Here is a 21,246-nt window from a genome sequence, read left to right on the forward strand (position 1 = left end):
AAGTGAAAGCTATAGTACTCAGTGCTTCACATTCAGTCTCTCTCATGACTAACACTTACTCTATCAAACAGTATTCCTTCACCAGATGATGATTCCTTTTTTGAGTAATAGCAATGGAGCTACAATTTTAGAATGGCTTTTTCCCCTTTGGTGCAACTCTGAACTCAATGCATCATTTATATTCTTTTGCACCATGTCTAATACACTGTAACACAATTGGATTTTCTGGTGCTAGACAGATGAACTCCTAACCTTTAATGTCAGCTGCATTAGCATATAATTTCATATCTATTTTCTCAGATTTATCATTTCACCTTTTACAGTGCACAAAGCTAATGTAACTTCTGCTGATGCCACTGCAAACTGGTTAGGTTATTTTATTTCTAACCTTTGAGAAATGGCAATGTGCTCTTCAGAAGACCTAGAAAACTAAACTGAAATGAATGTGCTCAGTACTTTCCTCTCTTTTTTTTTTTTTTTTTTTTTCTTTACTGTTCTTTCTCACACATCTTCTTTGTTCCTTCCCCACCTTCTTTTTTTAAAAAACATCCCTTTTAGGAACTGTGGAGAAGAGCAAATTAGTTAAAGAGTCAAATCATCAGATCGCTTGCTTGGCTTCAATTACATATCAGCTGAAAGAAAAGCAAAGTTATTACATCAGATTTTAAAATATAATTTTTAAAATAACACCTTTTCAGATTAGTTGCCTTGCTGTTACACCAACTGTATTAGTGGTTCTCTTCAAGTATTGACATTGCTTAGACTGATTTTCAATCTTTACACGTCCTGAATATCTATGTTCATCCTGTCATCTTTTCTGGATGCCAGAATCTATGCTGTGCCATGTGTGTTAGCTCTGCTGTTAAATTCTTCTTTTTAATGATGTTTGAAGAGGCACTGCTTCACTTTCAGCAATTTCCTCAAATTTCCTAGTGGCTGGAAAGAATGATTCTGCTTCCTCATTTTCTATCCCTGTTACAAGTGCTCAAACACATGTCAAATGATTCCAGCCTAAAAATCCCATCTCCTTCAACACTATTCTGGTTTTCTTCAGAAATCTAAAGATGCTTCTAGAATGGACTGGGTTCCTTGGATGATCAACTGCAATCTCCTTTATTTACCAATTTTATATCACAGCTCTGGTTGTGTACATTGAACGGTGGTAGAGAATAGTAAAGGAAAATTAATGGATTCTGTAATTAATGATGTAACTTTGCTTGAGGCAGTTCACTGGGCTAACAAAATCCACAATGTCAGACAAATATGAGACAAAGCGGCAAAAGTTGTTTGTGTTTTTTTAAAAGCTACACGGAAAAGGTGGATATCGAATCATTTCTTGATCTGGTCTTACAGCAGAATGAATACAGGTGACATGAATAAATACAAATACCTTATCCTTTTTATTCATCTGTTCTATAATGGGCACCTCAGTTGGCTGTGGTAGATGTGACTACGCCTTCTCTTATAGGAAGCTCTGTCCACCCATTCACCAAAAAGGATTTTAAACTACCCCCACACTTATGAGAATATGGCCTAGAAAACTGAGTTTTAAGAACATACAAAGTGAAAGAGAAGGCAGGAAAGAAATAAATAGCTTTTATGTGCAGTTTTTTCCTATCTCACTGTACCCTCAAAGGCAAATCCTTGCTTTCAGTCACCCAATGACTTTTCAGTTACAGCAGACTTTGTCCAACTCCCCCCCAGTCCCTGTGAAGTTTTCCTCATCCCCTTTAAGGTCTGCCTTCTCCCTGCACCTCCCTGCACTCTCAGCATCCTTGCCCCAGCTGCAGGTTCCCAGTTTCCCAACTGAGATTCCCTGCGTTGCTACACCTTGACTTTTCCTCACCAAAGCGGGCTCTGTAGCTCCCCAATGGGAAGTGCAATCTCCTGTCTCCTCCAGACGGTTCTGCCTCACCCGGTCACTTTACTTAGAGGAGTGTAACATGAAACTGGCCATTGACCAAATCAGACATATGTCATCTTAGAAAGGCAAAAAGAAATGAAAAGGTAAAATATCTGGAGTGAGTGGTACGGCTGTGACAACAACAATCCATAAAATGTTTCTCTATGAAGGATCACAGTTGAGTTTATTATGCTGAACAGAGTTCAGAACAATTCAAAACATCACTTTTTACGATTTGAAGAAAAACCAAAAAAGATGGCTATATGACCACTCCAGTAATTTACAATCAATTCCTTATCTACGTACTATCACTGATTCATTTAACAATTCAATATGAGAAACTTTTCAAACATTAATTAAAAAATATAATTCTAAATAATGTATAGTTTTGACAATTGGACCAAATTACATCAAAGTCCTTTTAAATACCTTTAACTTCTTTGTCGTTCTTGAACCATCTGATATCGGCTGCTGGTTTACTACCAGATGTCTTGCAAGTTAGCTGCATCCTCTCTCCCTCCATAACTGGTGAGGTAAATCCAGTAATTTGTGGCTTCTCAGGAACACCTAACAGGCAAACAAGCAAAATATCTCCAATACTGTCAGCTTCTGCTGCCATTAATATATGACCAGCTTAAAGTTCACTTCTTCATATGCCCTAAATTCTGGAAATAGAATAATTAGTTCCTTGCCTTGTCAGTGAATCTTGTTTCCTATTGCAAATAAACTGTCAATCTGAACGATAAAGAATTAAAGAAATCAGAAATTATCTAGTTTTCTAAGGGAAACAGATGTATTTTAAAAACTATCCTATCTGCATTCTTCATGCAGGTCTAGTCTGACTTGATATTATAAGGTTTAAACTGGTCTGCACAGCAAGCAGGATGACAAAGTATATAAGTACAGCTGTGAAAATAAAATGTAACTGGCAACAAAAACCCAGACTGATCTAAGTTCAGAACAGATGCTTTAAGCATGAATTATGAAGATTTTAATACAAAATCCAGGGAAAAGGGAGGATGAAAATACATACAGGAGTTACTTTATCTTCAGAGAACACATAACCAAAAAAACAAGAGGTACAATCACAATCCCATTGGCTATGGAGAATTCTTCAGCTGAATCCAAGTTCTTTGGAGGAGATCATGACATACTATATACCTAATATTAAATTTGCAAATAGCTGTTTTTCAATGAACCATGGAAGATTTTAAAAAAAAAAAATTATGAAGATAATTGGGAAAAATTTGATCACTATGTGTATAAATCCATTTGACTTCTGAAAACCCAAGAATCACTTCTTTTAAAGTGATAATGATGACCATAATTTAAAAATCTCTCAAAATGTCATTGTTACAATCTGCACCTGCAGCGCTTTGACACATTTGTATTTCTGGCTAGATAAAGGGATCAGTCACAGTAATTGATCCTGTGCCCTGTATTTCACAATTTGGTTTGTTTACATCTCTTTTCCAAAATGACAGATTATGTACATAAAAAGCAAGCAGCAGTACCTATCGTATAGTACATTTCTGTAATAAATCTACTTCTTTCTTTCAGGACAGAAAATGGTATCTACTATAATACCTTGACACTTAAATCTTCTAATCTATAACAGAGCAGTCAATAAAGAGTTTATTAGTCATAAAAGGATAGTGTATCTGATTAAAAGATGTAATACTTTCAATGGAAAATAGCCCCTTCTCATATAGAAAGTGTTCCAAGAGTTTAAAATGTTACTTTGAAATAGAAACTTACAAATAAAAAATGAAAAAAAGACAGGCATCTTAAACCTTGCAGCTTTCTTTCTTGGAAGGTAAGTAGCTGATGTTGGGAAAATTTCATTAAACCTTCCCCCAAAATGAAGGTAAAACTAAAAGGACTGTGAAAGGTCAAGTTACTTCGGTTAATAAATATTGGCTAAATGTTTTTTTGCCTTTGTAACACCTTTCCGTGCCTTTCTGCCATCTAAAAGGTTGAACTGGTCCACTCATCTATTGTTTAGATCATAAGATGCCTCTCTACAGCAAAGAAGATTAACCGTAGGCAATCGTTATTCCAGAATATTCTGGTTTGAGTGGGTATTTTTTGTCTTTAATGGCAAACTTGTGAAGATTTTTGTAAAATAGTCTCCCAGGGACTAAAAGGGAGACGTATTTCACATCCTATGCACAAAACCAATTCCCTGACCAGTTCAATGTGAATATTACTGGCAGAGAGAACTTCTTACATTAGTGCTATTACATTCAACTGTCCGCCTGTCTACATAGAAAAATAAAACAAAAAGAAAAAAAGAGTCAAGTTCAGGGACAGAAAAAGGAGAAAAGAATAAAAATCAATCTCTAAAATCATATAACCTCTTAGGTACGCAGGTGTGTTTCAATGAACTATAGCAATTTCAGCTGATTGGGCTACTGACATTCATAGAATCATATAAAGCTTCGAGCGGAAACTTTATTTCCTGGGCATCTCTTGAAATCTATTGCTTTTCTATGTGTATCTATAACCTTTGGGGAAAACAGCAGAGCATTTAGAGGATAAAGCATAAAAGAAGCAGCAAACCCAGTGAAAATATGCACTTCACAGACAAAAAAAGAAAGCAGAATGAGCCAAGAAAATGCACAGCTAAGGAAAAACGATAAAGCTCTAAAGCCCGTTTTGATTTCATGCTTTCTGATTTTCTCCCCTTTGCCCTACACAATACATTGTTAGGAGATGAACACATGCACTTTCTTCACACTTCTGGTGCTTGGGATGTAGAGGTTATGTCCATTTTATGGAGCACTCACACAGTGGTATTTGTGTGCTCTCTAATTCATTATCCTGCCACAGCGCCAATAGTAAGAGGTATGTTATTTTTCAGCACACAACATGAAACAATAAACTTCAGGGAAACAAGATCAGACATTTACATTTATCTTCTGCCAACTTTAGAAAAGTTCATTCTTATCATAATTTGCCAAAGCCTGAGAAGCTTAACACTTGCTTCTTTATGCTCAGCTACTTATACTTACCAAGAACGGTAAGAAAAGCCTTGGAAGTTTTGACAGGCATAGTAAATAGAGAGCAGGTGTACTGCCCTTCATCCGACAGAGACACATCACTGACACTGATACTCAGTTCATGCCATGAAGCTCGGACCAGCTCAATTCTATTGTCCCTCAGAGCTGAAAAAAACCAAAAATTCATGTTATAAGGTAGGAAACAGCACAGGAACAAAGACTGGTACGTTATACAAGAGGCTCAATGAAGTAGCCTAGTGAAATCACGGCCTAGAATACAGGGATATGGACACAGCTGTATCCTTATGCATAGTAGTTTGTTTCCTCTGTGGAATAAGGTAAAGAGTTCAGCAAGTTTCTGAATAGTGTACTGAGTGACTTGTAAAGTATATAAACCTAGAAACTAAGGGACTTTATTTACCTTTGATCTTCCTCTGAACACACCAACACTGACTTTGGTTTCTGCCCCCTAACAGTTTTGTTCAGTGCCTAAAATAACTCCTTCCTAAAACCATTTCTTTTTTCATGTATTTACAAATGTGGCTGAATATTGAGAATCCCGTTTTCATCTACTAACAAACTATATTTTCAAGTAAGAAGTCAAGCATTGCATAGCTTGCCTACAGATTTTTCCCACATCCATTACTACTCATATTGAACTGGAATATCAGATTTCTTGAATGCTGTAAGGGTATTTCTTATGATGAATATATTGAAAGTTCCACTTCTACATGCATATATAATACATTTAAAGGTTTGAGGTAATTGAATATAGTGGTTTACTTTTTTGATTATGACTAAAAATCTGATCTTCTATCAGAAAATCCTTCCTAACAAAATTTTGTTTGCATGAAACCACTAAGGGAAGAGTAGCAGCTAGATCTACTTAAATTCAAGATGTCACATTAGCTAATGCTTTAAAATTTTAAATATATTAAAGCCTATGTTTAGATTAACCCACATTTTCTATTGAAAAACAGTCAAAACATCCCCAAACATTCCATTTCTCTGCAGTAAAGCCATTTCAGGATTGATATATATTAATCAAGTCTTTCTGCAGCATAGAAATACCGGTATCATAAGTAACTAAACGCCACAATTCTCATAAGCAAACAATAAAACAGCCTCTGTAACTCAGAAGGTATTGCTGTATGCATCTATATTCAAATCTTTGACCTGACAGTATTTGAATCTTCAGTGAGTCTATTTTTATACTAAGCTTCCGAAAGTCAAAAGTAAAATCAGACTATTGTAATTACTGGGAGAACTATGCTTCGATTTGATTTGTGCGAAGAACGAAGGTGTTCAAGTCCCTAATGCTGTTCTCACTCACCTCTTTCTAAAATCCCCAAAGGCTCTTAGATTTGTTTCTCCTAACATTTATATCTTCCAATGATATAAACAAAGCTTTACTGTGGTTCTTTTGCTACTAAATCTAGATGTTTCTGCCCCATTGCAAGGCTCTCCAAGTGCTGTCAATACAGGAAGATCTACACCAAAATAAGCAGCAAAAATGAAGATTCAGCAAAAATGTCACTTGAATTTGTTGTCTTCTAAGGCTACCATTCAGGTTTCTTTACAGTGATCTCAAGCTGAATTTACTGGGTATTTCAGGGTAGGCCAGCTAAAGCTTGACTTATTCTCAGCAGGGCCTGATGACTGAAAGGTGACAGCTTAAGCAGACCTAACATACAAGCATGCCATGAACTGCTCCAAGGCACATCAAAGTGACTGAGTTTGTGTGTAATGGACACATTCCAAACATAACTGAGACATCTTCTGGCCAGCCACAGCAAGAAAGAAATAATTATGTAGTATATAATATAAAATCCATATACTGATGGAAAATAGGTGCAACATTCAAGCAAACAAGCAAACAAAACAAAAGCCACAAAATGAAAAGCTATGCATATACCAATATGCTGACATAACGGGCAACAAAAACAAGCTCAAGAAAACAAAAAGTACATAGAAGCAAGCTTCTACCAACCCAGAATAGCAGGCAAAGCTGATGACTGTGGCTTTACTAGCCTAAAGTCCTCACAACAGTGAAGCTTTTTGTTATCTTTCAGGAAGTGGATGGGGACTCAGAATTCACTTCTCAGCATTTCAATTCTAGTCAGATGCAAACTGAGCAGATGTAAGAATGGTACTTTATTTCACATTGCTGACCTTTCAAACAAAATTATTTTCAAAATGACCCAGTGCTTCCAAATGGTTTGATTGCCACTACTTCCATATATATAATTTGGAGAATAGCATAGGAACTACAAAAAACCCCTCAGCACCCCATAATTTGAAAGTGATGATTTTTGCCTCCCCTTAATCAGAAAATATTAAAAAAATAATGCAGTATATCACCTTACATCATATTTTATTTTGTTGTAATTTTCCTGTGCTACTGCTTCATGATAAAGATTTTTGTAGCTGTTGAAATATTTTCCTATAGACGGGGCAATGTGCAGAATTTCATGCACTAAAAGAACTGTAATGAATCCCACTAGAGCACAAATGGACTACAGATGATGCCAATAGCACACCATTTCGCTCCTACTGGTAGACAAAAAACCTATTGAAATATAAGCCACCTGCATCAACTACATTCCTACTGCTCCTCTCCCTCATTTCCTCCCCTCCACACCTTTTTTACCCTTTGTGCAACACAGAAATCTTGGCTCAGTCAATTTTCTGGAAAACTGGTAAAAACAACCACTGATCAAGAGCTGATATCAGATGTTCCATGTTTCAGCCTGGAGTGAATTTTTACTGAAAGAACAGAAAGAAAGAGTTCTGTAATGGAAATACCAACACAGAGCCTTTGCAAAAAGTGCTTCAAATAGCACCGACGTAATACTCCTTTGCAGGAAAGCTGTTTGTCAGAAGCGTTTTTATAAGTGCTATGTCTAAATGCAATTAATTATGTGCGCCATCAATTTCAAACCTAAACAAGCTTTCCTGTCTACGCAGACTTAAGAGCAAACCAATGAAAAAACTACTGCTATTGCTTAGACAAGGCTAGCACTTATGTGGAGTCTTTTTAGAATCTTACTTTCAAACTTTATTCCTACATCTATGCCTATATCCTTATCTGAATCTGTTTGGAAAGACACCAATTCCTCTTAAGAAATTGATAAGCTGTGATGGATGCCAGAACTGGTTTGTTTCCATTTTCTGTGTTAGGTATATCTTGCCGAAAATGGTGAAGTTGGATCAGAGAAAAAGTGGCTGCCTAACTATCTAGTCCTGGCTCCCACACCCTGGGGCAGGGGGAACCCTCTGGGAGAGGGCGACTGCTCCCTTGGACAGCAAATGAACAGTTGGCAGCATTGGAGAAGCCAGGAGTACTTCTAGCCAGCTAGCAATCTCCAAGCATGGAGACTGAGTGGAGCAGCAGTCTTGCGCAGGGCACAGAGAGTAAACCCTTGCCAAGCCTGGTTGACGGCGCAAAGAAGCCCGTGGAGCCTGAACAGAAGCCAGCTACTGAAAGGTATCAACTGGCAAACAAATGCTTGAAGGAGAAGACAGTCCTCGAGGAGCTAGTGGATAGGAAGAAAATCTATTTACAATACTCTGTGTTTGATCTCTTTCAGCAGATCTGAGTTCTACTTGTTTAAAGAGCGATCTCATCTAGTTTATTATTCTCTATTTAAAGGACGTGAGCTTCAAAAGCGTTCTGTAAGCTTTTTGATTGCTCTTTCTTTGAAGTGAGAATTGCCCCAAACAGGGCAATTTTACCACAATGTTCAAGCCAACTCGAGGGTCTACCATAGGAGTTTAAATAAAGTACAATAAATTAAAATACAAAATGTTCTCTCTTATTTAATTAACAGCTGAAAACAAAAAGTAGAACACATATGGGGACATTCTGCATGAATGTGGAGTTGGGTACACACTAATAAACGGATTTCCTATACACTGAAATGTCCATTCATTGTTCAATACAAAAAGCAGTAAATATTTCTAGCTCCCCACAAAAGTTAACAGGAAACACCAAGCTTTTTTTTGAAGTGTCTCCTACTAAAATACAGCTGTGGTATTGTACTCAGGTGACAGTATTTATTCCTCCTCTTTTTAAGAAGGTTATACTAATAGTTCCAGTTGCATTCCACAGATAGTTTCTGAATACTATTTATTAGTTACATTGTGGTAGTGACTAGACAGCCCAGGTGAGCACAGAAAAAGTTTTGTCCTTAAAGACTCTACAAGCTCTGTCCTCACTTGACTTGCGTGGTTTCCTAGGCTCTCTCCTACCTCTGCCTGCTCTTTCAGAACCTTTTCTGGAAGCTCTTTCTTTTTTCCATTTCACTTCAGTAGAAGCCCAACAGAACTTTTTGGCCTTTTCCTGGGGATTTTCACTTACATTCCTGAATCTTTACCTTATCAATAGTTTGCACACCTACATTTCTGCATGATACAGAGATGCTACAAAAAGGGTAAATAAGCAGAATATGTATTCGACCTCTGGGAAATACACCTATGCCAAAACATTAACAAAGAATACTACCACTGAGGTCTCCTTCCTGGACTCTTACGTTGCAAGCACTTCCAAAAAATATAAAATGCAACAAGAAATATAGTTGCATAGTAAATTCCAATATGCCCTAAGTACATCATTTCAGTTTTCTGTAATTCCCAGGCACATAAGGTGTAGTTAATTTGCAAGATATGAAATAATTATGCATAAAATACTTGTTCCTAAGCAGACACACTTCATTTATTTTACCAGTCATTCTCTTTTTCTGTGGAAAAGATTTCCTTTCAGAATGTTTTCTGACACAGAAACAAGCAACCTTGATAATTTGCATAGTTTAGGTTATTATGAGTAAAAGATACAGTCATGTATTTCAGCTGCATTAATTAGCAATTGTTGAGACTGATGACCACTGCAATAAACCTGTCTCCTTGTTCACAATCACAAAAAGGTGTACTTTATTTTTTGCCAAAAATAATATAATGGTCCTATGTAGTCATGTAGTGAAATCTTGCAACAGCAATTATATCAAAGAGAGAAAAGAAACTTAGAAATTCACACTGTCATGGAAAAAAAAAAAAAATAAAAAAATGCATATTTCATACTGGGTGGAAAAGGCAGTTCAACCTGTTAGATGTAGTAGCCAAAGAGCAGCATCTCTAATCTGATTTCTCTAAAATGACTACATCTTACTAGTATTTTGAGTCATATATTTGAAGAGTTGGGAAAAAAACAAACCCCTAAATCCTCCAGAGTAATTTGCAGATGTTTTGACAATATTAACTTGACATATGCTGCCATCCTGGGATTCACTCAACAAAATTTTCTTTCTTATGTTAGAGCTGTTCCCTCTGTCATGGGACTAATGTAACCATTACTTGGAACCAGAAAGATTTCTGATACTCCACAGGTAGTGCTAAAGTCCCAGAAATTTAATACTTATGAAACTGAAACAATCCCTCTGATTTTCAGATTCCAACTTTCTGAATGCAGTACCATCATCAAATCTGAAATAGATTTCAAGGAGTTTATGTTGTGTTTCCAGATATACTTAGATATACTTGAGAAGGCCTTTTGCTTTGTTCCTAATGAATTCAATATACCAAGATGCCTATAGGGATGATCTACAGCACTTGCTTTTATAGCTGTGCCTCAAAATCTGTCAGGCCACGGACCACCACCACCACCACCAGGGAAAGAAAGAAAGAGACAGAAGGGGAGTAAATGGAAAAAACCCCAAACTATTATTGTATTCTGTGTTTAGTCTTCTAAGCCTTCATACTTCTTTTCAAAACATTTCAATTTCCTTTAAGAAAAGCAGGTACTCATTAGTCTGTTGCTGTATTAACAGTTTGCCCACTTCCAACTGATAAGCAGTTGTTCTACTGATGCCTAACCTATCTAGTAGGTACCTGCATGGTATCTGAACTAATATTTTAAAACTTCTCAATTATTTGTATGTGGAAAGAAAATCCTTTTCCTTCCTCTTTCATTTCCATTCATGCAGTTTGATTACTTTCATACAAGGAGGGATACAAAGCTAGTGTGGCAGTGTGGATATTCAGAAATCATATGTTTTCTACTTCTATTTCTGCATGTGGTGAGGCCATTTTTTCCTCTCACTGGAAATGAACTCCATAGCATCGTGCCTGTGAAACTATCACTTTTGCTCTTATTACTAGCTGGTCATGACTCCAACAGAGTCCAAAAGTCAGAAAGATAGATGATCTTTTAATCAGTCTACAGTCATGACAGATTTCAGTACTGGGACAGAAACATCGCAATTGAGCCTACTTCAACAGTTAATGCGAATATAAAGGGAAAACCACTTGGTAATACATTAGAAGTTTCCATGCAACCTATTAGCTTGGCTGACATATGTACTGTTGGAGTCCTTTAAAGGTGACATAATTTCTAAGTAAAATTAGTGGAAATAACAAAAACCGAAGGTCACAATACTGTGGACAGATCTTCGGCTAATTGGCTGTGGAACAGTATTCTGGCTAATTTGCAGATACATGATGATTTTTCTCCCCATTAGGGAAGTCATTAGTAACACAGATGAGTTCAAACAGACATATCAAACAGCATCTTTCACAGTTTTGTGTCACTCAGATGCTGTGGATACTTAAACTTGACTGAATTTTCCAACCCATTCATGTACTTACTTAATCAACTCAGGGCATCAGTTTCAGAGAAGGTGCTAAGTAAGGTTTTTGAAATGGAAGAACAACATAACAATCCTTGGAGATTAGTTTTACTTTCATTCCAGTGCATTTCTATTTCTCTTTGAACCTTTCTAAAGTACTTGGTAATCAAAAGGAAGAAACAACGGGGTCAATAGGAATATACTTCCTTTACGTCTAATCATCTGGTCATCTTCTACTTTATGCTCTGGCTTGCAATCTAATAAGAAAAGACCAGACTGTTCTCAGCTGAGAAATACTGCTGAAATATTTGAATAGCTTATTTAGAAAGCAATGTTCAACAACAAGCTGCTTTCTCCTTTCCATATTTTTCAGATTTTTTGCACCATGGATAATATTTGTCTTTTGAGAATCATAAGGATGACATTTCTTGTCTTAGAAGGTCTGAGGGCTGTCTCACTTTCACATAAGAAATTTAAGTTTCAAATCCTTCCCAAACATACGGGGTTTGAACTATGAAGATGCTTTATTGTTTTATTGTGTTGGAATAATGTTTAACTGTACCTCCAAAACATAAAACAAAAATCACATTAGTCAGGATGAAATGTTGTCTCACAAGGTCTGCTCATCTGGTTCCTTCTGCAATGGGGTATTACAAGATTTCCTATTATACTAATGGAACTGGACATGTGCCACAGCACAGTAGCCTAGAAAATATTTTAAAATCATACTTCTCAAATATGCAGCTGCAAAAATTAAAATTGCAAAATGATCTGGCAAGGTTAGAGATGGACAGAATTCAAATTAATGAGATTCAATAGATAAAAGTAATTGGTAATCTTATATATCAAGTTGGAGACTGATCTTTTGAAAGCAGTAATGCAGGAAAGAAGCCCTGAGGATTTGTCGTGGTTTAACCCCAGCCAGCAACTAAGCACCATGCAGCCGCCTGCTCACTTCCCCCCCTCACCCAGTGGGAAAGGGGAGAGATTCAGAAAAAAAGCAAAACCTGTGGGTTGAGATAAGAACACTTTAACAGAACAGAAGAGACTAATAATGATAGTAATGACAATAATACTAATAAAAGGATTGGAATATACAAAACAAGTGATACAGAATGCAACCGCTTACACCCACCAACCAACGCCCCGTTAGTTCCTGAGCAGGGATCCCTCCCCACCCAACTCCGCCCAGTTTATATACTGGGCATGACGTCGCATGGTATGGAATACCCTGTTGGCCAGTTTGGGTCAGCTGCCCTTGCTGTGTCAACTTCTTGTGCCCCTCCAGCTTTCTCGCTGGCTGGGCATGAGAAGCTGAAAAATCCTTGACTTAGTCTAAACACTACTGAGCAACAACTGAAAACATCAGTGTGTTACCAAAATTCTTCTCACCCTGAACCCAAAACATAACACTATACCAGCTACTAGAAAGAAAATTAACTCTATCCCAGCCGAAACCAGGACAGGATTACAGAGGATATTATTTAACTGTATGTTCAAATGCAGCACCACTCTAAAAAGATGAATCCTACTCCGGGTTGTACTGATCCTGGCAATTATGGTAAAAGAAAAAATAATGCTACAATATTCCAAAACTGCATACATCGTACTGTGTCATATATTGTAAATTACAGATAGAAACAGGCTCTCAGTTGGGAAAGTAATTTCTGAAGGTCTACCAATGGAATATTACTGTATAAGTAATGCTACAAAAATGAAAATAATACAATGGACAGCTGTAATAACAGTCCACACCTACCTAAGAAAATACTAATAGAAGGTAGAAAAGACATTTTTTTTCTACAATTTTGAGGGTAATACTGAAAACACAAAACAGTATGTTTCAGGTTAAACGAGAGTTCATTTTAAGTGAGAAGTATTAGTGACATTATTGAAGTAGAAAGGATAAATAAATACTAATCCTCTTGCAAACTAAAATAAGGGTACACAGATTTCCAAGTTTATTCTCCTGTGAAGACCACACCAGGCAATTTCTCCTCATGCTGCTGACGTTGATACTAATCATTGTGTTAACAGTACTTAAATGATTGCTGACCAAGGCAGTGTTAAGATTTTTAGGTATTAAAAACTATCTAGCCAAACAGCACAGAGCTCTACCAAGACAGCCTACGTATTTTGAAAAACATCAGATACAGTATACTCACTTTTTCCTCTTCAAGAGACTGCCCTTTACAGTCCCTGCTGGTTACCCTCATGCACTGGCTTTAGTCAGCTTTAGATGCAAGGAATTCTAAAGGGTAGGGAACACAGAACAACTTGGGCAAATTTTACACTCTTAACACCGCTGGAAATCCAGTTTCTCCTCAAACCTGCCCATGTGCAATATGTTCTACATATGTGTCTGCAGCTGACCATGTCTCAAGGAAGCTGCAGAACTGAATTATACCTGTATTTCTCTAACCTTGTAGATGGTGACATTACGTTTCTGCTCATTCACTAGCTAAACTTAATGATCCCATCATACTGAAAAAGTTTTTAGTGGCGTGAATGAGTAATACTCATGGTCGAGTCACATTTACGGTATTGCTTTGTATTTCTTGGAAAGTCACAGCCTCCTAGTTTCTAAAGAGTGCAGTCCTGTTCAAACATATTATCTCAGCAGAATTGGGAGAGACTTTCTCACTTATAAATGATCTAAGAGAGATCTCTCTTTAAATAAGAACAGCTTTAAGATGCCCCTATTCTTTCTGCACTTCTTGATCACTCATGTAGATATATAGATTAACATCGTTCTTCCTGTAGCAGATAGCTACGTTGGCTAGACATGCAGTAGGAATACTCATTTGTCCTAGCTATATTAAGAAGTCAGACTCCTTAAAACTCCTGCTGCAGTCAGTGGAGCAAGATAGCTTCCTCCAGAGGCCAATTAAGAACAGGTCATTGCCTTGAAATTATTACAGAACCTGAACAAAACAGCAAAGGAATCATCAATGATTGATGAGTGTATCTGCAGTCAATCTAGCAATTGATTCCAGTACCAATGTAGAGTCAAATACTAATGTATATGTCAATACTGAAGATATTAGTGGTGTTAGCGATGACTCGCAGATCTCACTATTAAGGAATTGAAATACGGAACTAAGTATCAAGAGACATTTGAGATGAGTCTAGTGCAATTCCAGAAAGGATTGTCAGAAAGCTCTTTGGTGGTTTTAACATCTTTTATGATAGAGCCTTGTCGTGGTTTAAGCCCAGCTGGCAGAAAAGCAGCATGTGGTGTCTTGCTCAGTCCTCCCTGCCCTGCTGGGATGGGGAGGAGAATTGGAAGAAAAACACCCAATTCTCGTGGCTTGAGATGAGTTTAATAGGATAACACAAGGAGAGCAGAAATAATAATAAAAATAATACTAAGAAAAGAACATATAAAGTGAATGATGCACAATGCAATTGCTCACCACCCCGAACCCAAGGCTCAGCCTGTTCCCAAGCTGCGATCCCTCTTCCCCCCGGCCAGCAGCCCCACCCAGGTTATATACTGAGCATGATGTCATATAGTATCAAATATCCTCTTGGCTAGTTCAGGTCAGCTATCCTGGCTGTGCCCCCTCCCAGCTTCTTGTGAAAATTAACCCTATCCCGGCCGAACACAGGACAAGCCCTTTATAGTTTTATGATGTCCCTCATGCAGCCTAGCAGCAGACAATCTGCCTCTGAACCACGAGTACACAGATGCTTCCTCTTTTGCGGGAGTTGTCTTAGTTTCCCAGATGCAGATGTGCTGTGAAGGAGACTATAATGAGAAGTGATGATGGAAACAGATAATGAAGGGATTGAAGCATCTCTCATACAATGAAAGGCTGAGACACTTGGGATCGTTTAGCATGAAGAAGAAGAAAATAATGAACTTAATCCAAATTCAAAAGAAGAATCTGGCAGCAGAACTTTCTAGACCTCTAATTTTCTGAGGAACCTGCTCTAACTGGACATAGTTGGAGAAGAAAGTTGGACTAGGTGACCTCCAGAGATCCTTTCCAATGTGAAAAATTCTGTGATCTTGTGATTCTAGATGTTTTTGGGGTAAAGAATCTGTGTATCACAAAATTCAGGAACGTGACCAATCCGGAAACACCAACAAAAGAAGCCTTTGGTGGATATTCACAAAGGTTAATCTTCTTTAGCTTTTCCTAAGTAATTTTCCCCCTCATGGAGGCTTTGAATTTGAGTCCCTCAGAAGAGGTTGCCTGTCTCTCCCCTTTACAGTCAATGAAAAAAAAAAAAAAAAAAGAGCAACAGAAAAATTAGCTTTTCTAGGCTACACCTAGTTTGTGCAAATATGCTTCTTGTGCAGCTCTATGCCAAGAATGTGGTGACTTCACAAGTGCATCAATACAATATCTGGAGTCCAAGGGTGGTGGCCAGGCATATTCACCAAGTACTATGGAATACCATTTGGAAAAATAAAACAAATATTTGACAGACAATGGCATGCTAAGTACTGATAGCTGCACTGAATAAAAACTGTATGAATAAATGCATTATTTAACAAACAGTAGATACTGACAGTAACAGATGCATGGAATCATGCTACCATTGGTAGCATTTATCCCCAACATTCGACATTTTCAGGGCCATTCACATACACCAGATATGTTTCAGTATACCAGAAGAAACTTGTCCATGCTTAACATAAAAGTCGAGACAGAAAACAGCTAAATGCATCCTGGCTTTTTCATTTAAACATTTATTGCAGACATTTTATATTTTTTTTAAGAGTTGGGGAAAAATATTCTTCTGGTTGTTTCTTTCTGCAGTTCAAACTAGCAGTAGGTAAAGGATTGAAGACATTAACTTGAAAAGCAAATATATAGAGTAACTACCACTTACAGACTCATAGCTAGAGAATGCTACTTACCCTTCACACTTGCAACAGATGATTAATAATATTGGTTCTCATACTGCACTTTTCTTAACTTAGTGAGTCTGAAGACTCACTAAGAAACCACTATAACTAATCTTTCATCAGTTTATTACTTTTGAAGGATAAATTTGTATATCATAATTGTCATACAAAAGGAAGTATTGAGTATTTAAAAATTGCAAGAAGTTGTTGCAATGTTCACTGCTTTTTGTGGCTATTTTTAATAGACTGTAAATCACTTAAATATTGGAGATACAGTCTAAGAAGAATTTCTGAATTTACTGTGTACTACTGAATTGTATATAATGGATCAAGAGCAACTTCCAATTCTGCTTCACAAGCTGGCTGAGACATGGCACAAGCAAAGGAGGTATTTGGCCTTCAGGACAGTGAGTGTTACTGTACTCTTTCTTGGGCTTGTCGACAAAGTGCCCATCAAAGGACATTAATTGCACATTTGGATAATAATATGTTCACAGCATCAGATGTAATAAAGAGGGCTGCAGTAACAATTTGCAACACTGGATACGTGAATGGTTTTGGTATCTAAGTTACAATATCCCATTTTTAATTATACTGTGTCCTTGATTCCTCCTTCTCTCTCCTCTCTTCACTTCAGAGTTGATTCATTTAACTCCTTTTTACCTAGCATTCAACTACTTTTTCCTCTTCTCCAGGCACAAAAATTAAGACCTTTATTAAAAAAGTATTTAGAAAAATAAGCCTGTTTTCTATGCACCTGAATCTCCTATCCTATCTAACTTAGCTCCTGGTAGACTCAAGAGTTCTGGAAAAATTCCAGATATCAAATCCACACAATGGTACACAGTGACATTTTAACACTACCACTTTCAATAAAAGCAGCGTTTTTTCTTCTGTTTTCCATTTTGCTTGCAAACTCTGTTTGCCAAGTTTGATGCTTTCCTCAGATCCTCCTCTTGCCCTTCTTTAATCAGGGTGTTTCTAAATTCTTCAACCAAAACTTGCTAAATTAAATTTTATATTTAATTTCTTTCCCCTATAACATCATTTAGTATACTGAAGATATATTTATCTTCCAACAGACAATATTTATCCTGCCTCACTGATCCCATCCTTTCCTCATTTTTTATTCCTCTTACTCTTCATCCTCCTTCCTTCTTTTTCTTTGAAATCTTTCCTGACTGCACACATATGTGGGTGTTGCTAGTTCTTGGAATAAGCTGTCTTTGACTCCACGTGTTCCTCCAACTAGTCTCTTCATCTTTGCCCTATCATTTTTTAATTGATAAAAAGAACCTGTTGGCATCCCTCTTTTCCCATGTTCTGTGAAATAATTTTGTTTCCTCTGTGTGATAGATAATTTCTCTATGAGAATGAGGCCACTGAAAGAAATTAGAAAATAAGAATGGGCTAAACCAATTGCATATGAAATATACATCGGGAATACTGATTAGTAACTCTTTAAAAGGGAAAAATACATAAAATTAATTTATTTCTTTATATGTCCAAATATAAACTCCAAAGTACACTTTATCTTTTCTGTAACAGAAGTGCAAAAATGTAACAACTGCAAATTTAAATTACTTTACACTTATCAGCATCCTGAGCTGTATTAGGAAGAACATTGCCAGCAGGTCCAAGGAGGTGATCCTTCCCCTCTGCTCAGCACTGGCGAGGCCGTACCTGAACTACTCTGTCCAGTTCTGGGCTCACCCAGTACAAGAGAGACAAGGACATACTGGAGTTAGTACAACAAAGGGCCACAAAGGCGATTAAGGGACTGGACTATCTATCATATAAGGAGAGTCTGAGAGCGCTGGGACTGTTCACCCTGGAGAAGAGAAGGCTTAGGAGGACCTTGTCAATGTTTATAAATACCCGATGAGGGGAGTAGAGAAGAAGAAGCCAGGCACTTCTCAGTAGTTCACACTGACAGGCCAAGAAGCAATGGGCATAAATTGAAATGCAGAAAATTCAACTTAAGCATAGAAAAAACTATTTTACTGTAAGGGTGGTCAGACACCTGCACAGGTTGCCCAGAGAGGTTGTAGAGTCTCCATCCTTGGAGATATTCAAAACCTGACTGGACACCATCTGGGGCAACCTGCTCTGGCTGACCCACCTTCAGTAGGGTGGTTGGACTACACAATCTCCAGAGGCCCCTTCCAACCTCAGCTATTCTACGTTTCTCTGATTCTTACAGCTTTTACCTGTATCATAATACTACAGAAAAATAAAACAAACAAACAAAAGTTTTCAAGCATTCCTGTCCTCCTTTTTGGCTTTTAAATTGTTTTCTTATAATTAACAACTGATATTCCAAATAGCGCTCTTCTGAACTGTACTGAAGACAACTGTTTGAGGACTATCCATCCATAGAGATAAGTCTTACCTCATATTGTTAAAATGTTGACAGATTAATGTGATCTCATCTGGAAATGAGTGTTATTCTGAATAGGTCCTCCCAGGAAAATGTCTTTTCCCAGAACAACAAAAAAAATTAAAAAACCTTTAAAAAAGCTGTGACTGCATCAGTGAAAATGTTTCCAGTCAGAACAACAGAAAGGGAGGAGCTGGAGAGAAAGAAACCTGCCAGAAGTTTGTGGTGAGTATGTACGGATGAGCTCTTGCATGCTCCAGGATCATGTTCTAGGTGGTTCTGATCTGTTCTCAGATGCTTTTGCTGCTTGTAGGATACCACAAGCTTGAGCCCCCCAAGAAAACTTTTGCATCAACACTGAATTACATCATCATGGTCAGAAATAATAATAACAAAGCAGACTTTTGGAAGCTCTGGCAACTTAGATCTTCAGGGTTATTGAAAAGCCCAATAAATTCCCTCTGCACCTAGGGTTAATGTCCTCATTGAGAAAGGTTGTTACTGCTAGCTAGAAATTTAAAATGTTTCCTCCTCAGACCAGCAATCCCATGGTTTTATCAGGATTCAGCTGGAGCCAAAGAAATCTATTTAAGAAAACCTCTAGTAGACAAAAAATGAGTTCTATAATCCAGTTATTAAAGGTGCATTCATGAAGCACCTGCAAATGCTGACTGACTGAATATTCTTTTGAACCCTCTGTGCTTGATAGACAAGAATCATACTGGTTTACTTTATTTCCAAGAGGTCCATTCTGAGAGCAGAAAAAAAATAAATCAAATCATACAGCACTTATTAACCCTCAATTAAAAATCTGAATTTAAAACCCCAAACAATAATTTTGTAGAAAAATGCTTAGAGAGAGCTGATACTTTCTCTAGTGTTTCCTAAATGTGAAACTTTCTTTGCAGATTTAATTTTCTCTAGTTGAATCCTGGAAAGTATCACCAAACAGTGATAGATTAAAACAAAATAAAACAATCCTCCACCACCACCACCAAAAAAAAAAAAAAAAAAGAAAAAAAAAAGGAATGATCAAACAGTTCTAGCACAGAAAACTACAATCCCATCAATTTCAGAATACCATCAGATTTCTCTACAGCCAGGTGGGGAAGGGTAATCAGAGCTATATGGATTAACACTAACTCAAAGGCACTGGAAAGTTCTGTACAAGACCATAGGGAAACTCCTACTGTAAAATCTAGATCATGAGCTTTACACCAATAATTAGCAGAGTCTGCAACCAGGTTGATCTCCAGGCGACGAAGACAAAACAAAAATCCTCATATGCAAATCTGTCTTCCTAAGTGTACCAGAACCCATAAACAAAGTGGATTAAAGCCAAAAAGGGGCAAAAAAAGCCTTTGTCTCTTCAACGGCATTTTAGAGGAAAAAGTTCCTTGGAGACTGCTTAAATTCAGAGAAAGGGGAAGGAGGGGAAAAGACTGTGGAACTACTTGAGGATCTGGCCCCGGCGTGTCTACCTAGATCCAAGACAGACAGCTAGATGAAACATTACTGACTGCAACAGACAAAGTAGGATGGGAATGATGATTACACCGCTCTGCAAAGTGAATTGCAGTTGCCAAAGTGACATCCCAAATTATTCTATGAATGTAGTCGCTGATCATCCATTTTAAAATTAAAGATATATTGTTTCCTGTGAAAATGAAATCAAAGACTTGACTCTGATCTCCCCCATTATGGAACAAATCAGATACTGTACATCAAGTGTCATCTTGTAAGGTGATCTCTACTGGAATAAATTTGGCAGCTAAGACAGACATGTCAAAAAAACACTACAACAATACCCAGGAAGCTCACTGGCACTCCGCACTGTTATTTGGTCTCTGATATTTCTGTCAATTTATTAAGGAACGGTACCTAGCTCTAGTTGTGGGTGAACTTACCACATAAAACTATAGCAAACATCAGAAACATGAATCCCCGTGCCTAAGGAAAACCTTTGGGCTCCGCTGAAATCCTTCAGTTGTGCAATGACAGTTACCTAGCTGAGTTGCTGAGCTCAAGTCTCTCAGGGTGTACAAACACCTAAGGGCAACTGCCTGAATTCTCCTGGGTCACTTAACTGCATGGGGGGGGGGGCGGGGGGGGGGGGGCAGGGGTTTGATACTGTCTGTGCATCAGGGCAATTCACAAACAAGGTGCTCCTCCACTTATTTTACCCATGAACTCACCCACTAGACATCCTCAGAGTTATTTGCTAGATGTCCTCTTGCACAAAGAGGTGCAGGCAAACTGTGATTCTCTAAAACCTGCCTATTCACTGTCACCCCCAAAATTCTGGTTAGAGCACCCTGCTCAGAAGGGGCAAACCCCAGAATTTCCAATTCACTTGACCATCTGCATGCCATTGCCACTGGACTTTTGGGCATTTGCCATTAAAAGCCGCCTTTGAAACTGTCCTACTTTGTATGAACACACACTATACACATAAAAATATAAATACATATTAATTGAAG

General features: G+C 37.6%; 1 protein-coding gene across 4 annotated transcripts in view; it reads right to left on the reverse strand.

The window, feature by feature from the left end:
- Window positions 1-21,246, reverse strand: part of CADM2 (cell adhesion molecule 2) — a 677,296-nt gene that overhangs the window by 119,487 nt on the left and 536,563 nt on the right. For all 4 annotated transcript variants that reach the window (XM_049825025.1, XM_049825026.1, XM_049825024.1 and 1 more), the window contains 2 exons: window positions 4,918-5,070; window positions 2,333-2,470 (listed from right to left, as the gene is read on the reverse strand). In XM_049825025.1, coding sequence (XP_049680982.1) covers window positions 2,333-2,470; window positions 4,918-5,070 — 291 coding nt within the window. The remainder of the gene's footprint in view (window positions 1-2,332; window positions 2,471-4,917; window positions 5,071-21,246) is intronic.

The sequence above is a fragment of the Accipiter gentilis genome, chromosome 21 (genome assembly GCF_929443795.1).
Source record: "Accipiter gentilis chromosome 21, bAccGen1.1, whole genome shotgun sequence".
In the NCBI taxonomy this organism is placed as follows: Eukaryota; Metazoa; Chordata; class Aves; order Accipitriformes; family Accipitridae; genus Astur; species Astur gentilis.